The sequence below is a fragment of the Spermophilus citellus genome, assembly GCF_964194105.1.
Source record: "Spermophilus citellus genome assembly, chromosome: 5".
Lineage (NCBI taxonomy): Eukaryota > Metazoa > Chordata > Mammalia > Rodentia > Sciuridae > Spermophilus > Spermophilus citellus.
Genome location: NC_138186.1, coordinates 44,719,500 through 44,729,622, shown reverse-complemented (window position 1 = coordinate 44,729,622; position 10,123 = coordinate 44,719,500). Strand labels below are relative to the sequence as shown.

The window sequence follows — 10,123 nt, the reverse complement described above, 5'->3', positions numbered from 1 at the left end:
GATGGGCTCCTCTCGGGCACCCAAGATGGGGCGTGTGGGAGGGCAAGGGATGATGGCATTGTTGCTGGCTGGTCTCCTCCTGCCAGGTAGGAGGCTGGGGGCCCTGGGGGGGGGAGGGTAGGGTGGGAGAGGAGGAACACAGACCCAGGGGCAGGGAAGGCTGGGGGAATCCAGTGCCTGAGGAGGGTCTAGGAGAGAATCTATCGAGGAAGAAAGGCAGGGGCTTTGGAATCTGACCTTTGAGTCTAGGGGCTGCTCCTCATTACTTTGTTACCTCAGGCAAGTTTCTTAAACTTGCCTTGGTTTCTGACACTCTAAGGTAGGGTTTAAAATAACACCTAGTACTAATTTTCCCTTGTGTCTCAAATTAGCTAATGTGTGTGACAAGTGTTTTGGAAGCTCTAGAGGGCTGTATCAATGTTGTGGTTGTCATTATGGAACACTAGTAGGTGAAGATTGGATATTTTGTAGTAAAAAGAATTGCTACCATTTTTGGAGGTTTTCGTTTCTGTTTTTCTGTACTGCAGATTAAACCCAGGGGTGCTTAACGACTGAGCCACATCCCCAGCCCTTTTTATTTTTTATTTTGAGACAGGGTCTTGCTAAATTGCTCAGGGCCTCACTACACTGCTGAGCTGGCTTTGAACTTGGGATCCCCAAGCTGCTGGGATCACAGATATGTGCCCCCAAGTTCTGTTTTGGAATTATTTTTAATGTGTCAGACACTGTTCTAGCACTTCAAATGTAGTAGCACTTTTGATTATAACAAAAACAATAAGAGAAGATTTATGGCAATCTGTATTTGGGGTAAAAATGGGAGTTCAAAACCCAATTGAGTCTAATGTATGAAAGATGATATATCATGAGCTCTGTAATGTTTTGAACAATCAATAATAAAAAAAAAAAAAGATTTATGGTTCCCTTTTTACAGGTGACCCCAAGGCTCCCAGAGGTTAGGAAACTGGCTCAGGATCATGATTAGAAGCAGTTCAGCCAGGATTCAAACCCCAGGCTGGGTAGTTTTGGGGCCTGTACTGTTGACCACTAGGTGTTTATGGCCCTTGAAGCTTTTCTGTGACCTTCCCCCCTTGGTCGGGTGGGCAGGTGGAGAGCAGGGTGCACAGTGTCTGGGGGAGCAATGGAGGAGGTGGGGAGTGCTACATGATTTCACGTGGAGTGAGGGGCAGTGGCAGAGCTGGTGCATAGAGGTTCATCAGAGGATTTCTTTTTGAGGAGAGACCAGGGATGCTGCAGACTAGAGGTCTGGTTGCTGGTGGAGAGCTCAAGGATGAGTAGCAATAAATAATGAATCAGAATGTCTAACGCTTTCTGTTTTTGAAAGTAGGTGATCTCACTCAGTCTCATAGTAATGCTGTAAGGAAGGCAGGACAGATTGCTCAGAGAAGTTTAGTGATCTGCTAGTGTGGGCTCTGTCCATGCCATCTAGGACCCAAAAGGACAAAGGTGGGCAGAAGACATTTAGGTAATAGAGAGCGGTGAAGACAAACTGGGGTAAGCTGAGCCTGGGGGTTAGGAGCAGAGGATTGGTTAAAGAAGAAGTGATTCCACAGTTGAGGGAAATAAAGGCAGCAGGAGTCAGATACAGGGCTGGGTGGGGACGGCAGGTGCACATGTGCGAAGGCTGAGTGGGGAGCAGGGAAAGCTGATAATGGTCACGTGCCTCCAAGGAGGATTTCATGCTGATGTCCCTAGGCTGGGCCAGTGAGAGCAGGGGTGGCTTAGGGCGCGGTGTCCTGTCACACGGGTACCAGCAGGTTCTGAAGCAACAGGTGAGTGCCCCCACATCCGGGCCCCCACCCAGCTTCACTGGCATGGTCAGCCTGTTCTCTAGGAGGGAGCTGGTGACCAAGTGTTACCCTCTTCTTTGTGTTGGTCCCTCTGCCACTGGGTATCTCTTTTCCCATTATTATTATTATTATTATTATTACTATTTTTTGTATTTCTCTTCCCTTTTTGGCCTTCTATTGTTTTGCCTTCTATCTTTTCTTTCTGTTTGGTCCCAGGGTCTGGCCCAGGTTTTTTCTCTTCCAGATTTCCCTACCTCTCAAGGTTTCAGCCTTGCCACTGTCTTCTTTTCGACCTAGTTGTTCCTGGACCTGTCTGTTCACATTCTTCACTCTCTGCCGCTTACTCCTCCAATGCCTCCCCCTTTGGAGGCTGGCTACTTCTCTAGTAAATGTTGAACCTCTTCCCCACCCAACACCACACTCCCAGAACAATGAAACTTCCCTTATTCTGCCATCCTGATATCCTTTAGAGACAACAACCACTTCTCCCTCCCTTTTCTTCTGCTGTCAAAATCTCATAGGGCTCACCTGTCATCCCAGCATCGTGGGAGGCTGAGGCAGGAGGATTGCGAGTTCAAAGCCAGCCTCAGCAATTTAGCAAGGCACTAAGCAATTCAGTGAGACCCTGTCTCTAAATAAAATACAAAATAGGGCTGGGGATGTGGCTCAGTGGTCGAGTGCCCCTGAGTTCAATCCCCATTATCCCCGCCCTCAAAAAAAAAAAAAAATCTCATAGGCTCCACTCTGGAGAAATCAGCATGCAGGAGGACTTGGGATTGGTCTGAAAGGTAAGAGAGAAAGCCAGGCTCCTCTCTGGCCCTTACTGACGGCTACTTTCCTCCCCAGGAACTTTGGCTAAGAGCATCGGGACCCTCTCAGATCCCTGTAAGGACCCCACACGAATCACTTCTCCGAACAACCCATGTCTCACTGGAAAGGGTGGTTCCAGCAGCTTCAGTAGCCAAAGTGGCTCCAGCAACTCCATTTCCAGTTCTGGTGGCTCCAGTGGTGGCTCCAGTGGTGGATCCAGCAGTTCTAGTATCTCCAGTGGTGGTTCCAGTGGTGGCTCCAGTGGTGGCTCCAGTGGTGGCTCCAGCGGTTATAGTATCTCCAGTGGTGGCTCCAGCGGTGGCTCCAGTGGTTATAGTATCTCCAGTGGTGGCTCCAGTGGATCCAGTTTCTACCAGGGTGGTTCTGCAGGATCTGCATTATTTAAACCAGGATCAGGATATCCCAAAGGAACAGGGGATGGCTCTGCTCTACCGGTCAATGATAAGTCTCACATGTCTGGAGGAAGCTCTTCCTTTTCCCAAACCTCTCAGATGTCCAGCAGCAGTAGTCAAAGCAGCAGCTCCAACCTGCGTCCCTGTAGCTCAGATGTCCCTGACTCTCCCTGCAGTGGGGGACCCATTGTCTCACATTCTGGCCCCTACATCTCCAGTTCCCACTCTGTGTCAGGGGGGCAGAGGCCCGTAGTAGTGGTGGTGGAGCAGCATGGCTCTGGTGGCCCTGGAGTGATTCAAGGTAGCCCCTGTAGCAATGGTGGCCTCCCAGGCAAGCCCTGCCCCCCCATCACATCTGTACAGCAATCCTATGGTGGCTATGAGGTGGTAGGTGGCTCCTCTGACAGCTATCTGGTCCCAGGCATGACCTATAGCAAGGGTAAAATCTACCCTGTGGGCTACTTCACCAAAGATAACCCTGTAAAGGGGTCTCCAGGGTCCCCGTCCTTTGCAGCTGGGCCCCCCATCTCAGAGGGAAAATACTTTTCCAGCAATCCCATCATCCCCAGCCACAGCTCATCTAGTTCCAACATATACCAGTCAGGAGCCTCCTCAGCCATTGCATTCCAGCCTGTGGGCTCGGGTGGGGTCCAGCCCTGTGGAGTCGGCTTCACAGGACCTAAGGGACCCTGCTCCCCTTCTGGCTCTAGAGTGCACATCAGTTCTAGCATATCCATCAATTCCGGTTCATCCTACCACCCCTGCAGTGGTGTTTCCCAGGGTCCCTGCTCCCCACCAGGCACTGGCTCCTTAGGAGGCAGCTCCAGCTCCAGCTCCAGCTCCAGCTCCAGCTCCAGCTCCAGCTCCCTATCCAGTGGCAAAATCATCCTTCAGCCCTGCAGCATCAAGTCCAGCTCTTCTGGTCAACCTTGCATTTCTGTTTCCTCCTCAACATTGAGTGGGGGTCCTGATGGTTCTCCTCAGCCTGATCCCTCTGCTGGTGCCAAGCCCTGTGGCCTCAGCAGCCCTGGAAGGATCCCTTGCCGCTCTATCCGGGACATCCTAACCCAAGTGAAGCCTCTAGGGCCCCAGCTAGCTGACCCTGAAGTTTTCCTACCCCAGGGAGAGTCACTTGACAGTCCATAAGTCAGCTTTTTGTACACATGCATGGGCACACACATATACACATGCCATCTCCCAGTTGGGAGACATCCAGGGGCTCAGACATGGGGTTAGCTCATATCCTCTCCTAAAAGAGCTGCTCTGCCTCCTCCAGTATTCCAGTGTTGCAAACTCTCCCTTATTACCTCTTCTTTCTTCATCTCCTATCACTCACTGGCCCAAATGATAGATTCCAAATCCCTTTCCCCATTCTCTCCTATATCTTAGATCCCATTCTACTGCAGTGCCATTTCTACCAGAACACCACCCCTTAAAATTTCCTTGGGTATTTCTTTGAGATAGTCCATTAACAAAACCCACCTACTCAAGTTCTTGACTAGGAAACCCCTGATCTCTGATGCCTGGACAAGTCATTCCTTCCTTTGCCAGATAAAGCAAAGTCCAAATTGTTACCCGAAGATAATGACCATGTTTCACTGACCTATCTTCACCATCTGCTCAACCAAACCTCTATACCACGGGATGCTGTTTCCAACACACTCTTGCATCAAAAAGCCAGCCCTCTCCCTGGCTGTCGCTTCTCTCAATGCTGAGATGCTGCCCTGTGTGAGACACCAGGGCACCTGCTGAGAATGGAGCCATCTCCCTGCTTTCTCTGGATCCTGGACATGGCTCAATAAACTGTGTGAACTCGATGCAGAATTTTTGCCTTCTTAGAGTCCTGGGTCTCCTCCTAGGACATGGGTGGTGAACCTCCTGTGCCTCTAGAGGTCTCCATGTCCCTGTTTCCATTCATAAGTTGGCCCAGTATTTCTCTCATGCCTTACAGCTACTCCCACAAAGAAGGAAAACAATAAATATTTGTTGAACTGAAAGCAGAAGTTGCCTGGTTTCCCAGACCCTTCCATCCACCTTCCCCCTCTCTCTTGGCTCCAGGAGATCCAGTCTCTCTACTCCCCATTCACACTGGAGTCCTTTTCTCCCTTATATAAAATCCTCATTATTTCCTTCCCCTCTCCACCCAAGTTCTGTCTCCTCTACCATTAGTGTGCCTCACCTTCTAGACGCCATCCTCTCTGGGAGTCCCCAGCGTTGATGACTTCCTGGGTTTCTGGAACACCTGGAACTCTGGGAAGGCTTAGATACAACAACTCAGACCAGATTCCTTGTGAATGAATAAGAGCCTGGTTGTTCTGGGAGCTGGGGGCGGAGAGAGTGAGACAAGATGGGAGGCTGGCAGGAAGTGCAGCCAAGCACGTTGACTCACTTAACGAGATCCCAGCCCATGCAGACCAGAGCCAACAGTGTCCTCTCTGCTTCCATACATTTGCTGCCTCTGCTGTGGATCCAGAGTCAGAGCTGTGGTGGGTTAAGAGGTTAGAGTGCTCAAGTGCAGAAGGGAAGGTAGCCTTCATGGAAAAGAGAGAGAAAGTAGAGAGTATGGACAGGGTCATGTAATCTACTTCCTGAGATGGCAGAGGAGAAGCTGAGGTTGAGGATGCTCTTACATTCCAAGGAGGGCAGGGGGCACTATATGTCCCCGTAGAAAGGCCTCATTGGCCACTTCTCAGAGCCCCTGCTTTGCTGCAAAGAAATCCACCCCTATCCTAGGATCTAACCTTTCCCCTCCTTTCAAAGTGGAGTAGGCTTGTACTGAATTTAGAACTGCTGAAGTTCCAAGTTCAGAACCAGCAGCAATATGTTACATTGACTAGAAATGACTTAGGGCAGCTGAACCAAACTTCAGGGTTGATTGGAGACAAAGTAAGGCTCCAAAATAGTCCTATTTCTGTCATTACTGTAGAGTCACCCTTGGTTCAGCACCTGGTCCCCAAACTTCAGTCAATGGCAGGATTAAAGGCCCTCAGAAGTTCTCTAGATGGGAAAAGTAGGGGAGATAGGCCCTGTGATATGGCGACTCTAGTTTCTGAAGTGGACCAGGTTAAAAGTTATGCAAAATTGCTGGATGTTTCCCAAAAGGGGTACTGTGCTCCCTGTACTATAGAGTTCTGTCACTCTTCCAGTACCTAGCCCACAGGGTCAGAGGATGAGACCAGATCAATAAAATTGTGTAACAGCTCACATTTTTCCTCAGGCAACCAGTGAACCTATCTAATGTGTGTGTGTGTGTGGGGGGGTGGGGTTGGATTCCTAGAAGAAATGAAGAGAACAAAGGCATTTGTGTGTGTGTGTGTGTGTGTGTTCTTGATGATTGAATCCAGGGCTCAGTGTATTTCTGCCACTGAGCTATAGACCAGCCCTTAACTTTTTATTTAAACATTTTTAAAATATTTGTATTTCACAGCCAACTTTCTGTGCCATAACAAAATACTTGATTCTAAGTAATGTACAGTGAATAGAGGTTCATTTAACTAGATTCAAGAGCATGGAACTAGTAACTGCTAGGCTCTGGTGAGGATCCCCCCCCCACCCCTTCACTGTGTCCCAACATGTCAGAATTGCATTTGAGAGGGAGAGATCACATGGCAAGACAGGATGCCAGAAAATTCCATGGTCTGGCTCACTCTTTTTTTTAAAACACCCATTAGTGAATTAGTGGGAACTAATCCACTCCAAGAGTCCAACATTGATCATCCCAATGACCTAATTGCTTTCCATTAGTACTCGCCTCTAAAAAGTTTACCACTTCTCAATACTGCCACACTAGGGACCATGCTTCAGTATACGAATCTGTGGGGGACACATTCAAACCATGTAAAACATACCAATATTTAAAAATAGACAAAGAGTTAACAGACCCTATTCTCCCACCGCTCTGCTGCAAGTCATGGCCATTTGACAATAGCATTTTTCTAATGTATGAAATATGATATGTCAAGAGCTTTGTAATGTTTTGAACAACCAATGTAAAAAGGAAACTTAATAAGTAGAATAAATAAAGCTTTCTAGTTTCATTATCCCTTAAAAAAATTTAAAAAAATAAATGTCCAGCTCTATTGTTCCTTGGAAACAGCTGCTCGCTCTCAGTATTTCATACATTTTATGAACATATCTGACCATATGCCCAACACCCCCAACACCACCAAAGATGTCCATGTTCTCATCATTGGAACCCGTGAATATGTCATATTACATGGCAAAGAAAAATAAGGTTGTGTATGGAGTTAAGGTTGTTAGTCATTCTATCTTGATTTAAGGGGATTATCCTGGATTATTTGGGTGGATCCAATATAATCACAGGTTTTAAAAAGTGCATATGGGAGGCAAAAGGAAGACACTTGATACAGTGTGAGAAGAACCTGGTGTTTGGGAAAGATAGACCATGTTTGGAATCACCAGCCAAGGAATGCAGGTAGTCCTAGAAACTGGAAAAGGAGAGCTAACAGATTAGATTGTTCCCTAAAATCCTGATGACACCTTGATTTTTAACCTGGAGACTTTTTTTTTTAATGGGGATTGAAACCAGAGGGGCTTTATCATTGAGCTATATCTCCAGCCCTTTCATTTTGAAACTAAGTTGCATAGGGCCTCACTAATTTGCCCAGGCTGGCCTCTAATTTCCTGTCTCAGACTTCCCATTTGCTAGGATTACAGATGCATACTACCACACTTTGGTTGAGACTCATTTTGGACTTTTGACTTCCAAAACTGTAACATAATACATTTGACTTCCAATACTGTAACATTAAGTTTGTGGTACTTTGTTACAGCAGCAACAGGAAATTAATACACTGTCATCTCATGGATGGGAACTAGTTTTATTTCCCTAGATACAGGGAAGGAGATATGTGTAGAAGCAGTTCCTCAGATGGGGGGCCACTCCATGCCCCAGAATCCCCTGTAGGTGGGGTTCAAGATGGAGATATGGGCATGCATGAAGGAGAGTGCTGGGTGAGAATGATCTGGATCACAAAGAGAGAGAAGAACCAAGTGTTTCTATTACTGATGGAGGCAATGAGGATGTTGGGACCCCCAAGGGTGAAGGTCCTAGTGGGCCTGATGTAGGGACTAGGGAAAGGCAGATCTGGCAACCAAGAATGAGCTGTGGGCCAGAACACCTGGATCAAGAAGAGGCAGGGAGTTTTAGGAAAGGAGCCAGGCATAGAAACACCCAGCTTTCTCTGGGACATTCAAGTGACACCTGTTGCCACAGACTGAATCAAGAATGAGGGTGGACCGTGAGATCTATTGTCTCTAAAACCACTGGCCCAGCCTGTTTCTTCTGTCCCCCACCCCACTAACAGGATAAAGGTGCTGTCTTGGACTGAAGGAGATGCTGGAGATGAGCAGGATGCTGGCCCGTGTGGCAGGGAGTCGGGCTCCTCTGGGCCTGCTCCTGGTCTGTCTGCATCTCCCAGGTATGAAGTCCATGCCTGGTCCTTGGGCAGGAGGGGACATGGGCCCCTCCAGAGCTGGAATGACAGGGAGGGTAAAGGCAGCAGGATATACACAGAGGGTACAGATTTGGGTCCCTGAAGAGATAAGAATTGTTGTTGGGGAAGTGAAGGGACTTTTAGTGAAGAGAATCAGGAAAAGGAGGACGTTTGGTACCAAAATGAGTCCATTGCCTGCTTCGTCTTCCCTTCCCTCAGGCTTCTTTGCCCGGAGCATCGGTGCCATGGAGGAGAAAGTTTCTCCCCACTTGGGGACAAACTTGCCTCTGCTGGGACAACCTTCCTTCACTGGTCCCACCAACTATGCACATCCTCAGCTGAAACCAAACTCTGGGTCTAATGACTTAGAGGGAGTTCCTCTCAAGCCCAATGTTTCTCCACCAGATGGCTCCCAACCTGCAGGGGGATCTGGGGTGCGGAGGTGGCCTCCATCCTGGGGGCCTCCTCTGGGGTTCTGGCCCTCTGAGGATCCTTGGCAGGTGATGGATGCTGCAAACGAGGACCAGCTGGAAGAGATGCCACCTGAAGGACTGCCTTACCTTTCCAGTGCTGGTGCTGTCCCACTGGGTGGCCGTCCTTTGTCTGTGGCATCCTCTGCTCACCCGGAAGAGCCCTCATCTGAGATTTCACTTCTCCAGCAGGACTCAGAGTCAAGACAGCTGCCACGTTCTAATCTGCTGAGAGCCCAGAGACAAGCTCTTTCCCAGCACCCTTTCTGGTCTCTCATCCATAGGCTTCTGCCTGGCCTCCCCTGGGGGACCCTGAATCCTGGTGTGTCCTGGGGAGGTGGAGGTCCTGGGACTGGATGGGGAACAAGGCCCATAGCACGCCCTCCTGGAACCTGGGGTATCCATAATCAATTCCCAGGTAGCATCTGGGGGAATATTAATCGGTATCCTGGAAGCATCTGGGGGAATATTAATCGGTATCCAGGTACCAGCTGGGGGAATATTAATCGGTATCCAGGTACCAGCTGGGGGAATATTCATTTGCGCCCAGGTATCAATAATCGGTTTCCTCCAGGAGTTCTTCATCCTCCTGGCCTCTCTTGGAACACCCCAGCTGGTTTCCCTAATCCTCAGAACCCTGTTGAGCAGTGGGAGTAGAGATGGTGAGAGGAACCCCGAGTCAGAGGAGGGAGTGGAGTTCCAGCCCCTCATGATACAAGTTGAATCAGGTTCCATCAGCACTTTCCAATATTATCCCCATTTTTACCTCCTCCCTTACTGCTCCACGCTAATCTCCAATAAAATATAAGCAACTCTTGAATTTGCTACTTGTCAGTGTCTTTGTTTCTGGGTATAAACTGAAGTGCATTTGGTCCATCCCAGTTTTCTAGCCATCCCCATGTTTCTCTAAGTTTCCCTGTGAACTGACACTCTCTTGTCATCCCCATCTTTGTGAAATATCAAAGCCCAGGTGTATGTGGGTGGAGCCTCATGGTCTCACCTTGTCTGGGTGGGAGGGCTGGTTTCAGAATGGTCTCTCTGGCCTCTCATCCATAGGCTTCTGCCTGGCCTCCCCTGGGGGACCCTGAATCCTGGTATTTCCTGGAGAGGGGGAGGTCCTGGGACTGGATGGGGAACAAGGACCATAGCACACCCTCCTATAATCT

The 10,123-nt window shown here is 48.8% G+C and overlaps 2 protein-coding genes across 2 annotated transcripts; both read left to right on the top strand.

Moving 5' to 3' along the window:
• Positions 1-4,177, top strand: CDSN (corneodesmosin; the record flags this gene model as incomplete). Its single annotated transcript, XM_081296239.1, has 2 exons — positions 1-86; positions 2,655-4,177. Exons 1-2 carry the CDS (start codon positions 2-4, stop codon positions 4,175-4,177), a joined length of 1,608 nt encoding a protein of 535 aa, XP_081152365.1. The 5' UTR covers position 1.
• Positions 4,178-8,387: 4,210 nt separating this feature from the next.
• LOC308649960 (uncharacterized protein C6orf15) lies at positions 8,388-9,614 on the top strand (the record flags this gene model as incomplete). Its single annotated transcript, XM_081295877.1, has 2 exons — positions 8,388-8,472; positions 8,707-9,614. 2 exons carry the CDS (start codon positions 8,388-8,390, stop codon positions 9,612-9,614), a joined length of 993 nt encoding a protein of 330 aa, XP_081152003.1.
• Positions 9,615-10,123: the final 509 nt, after the last annotated feature.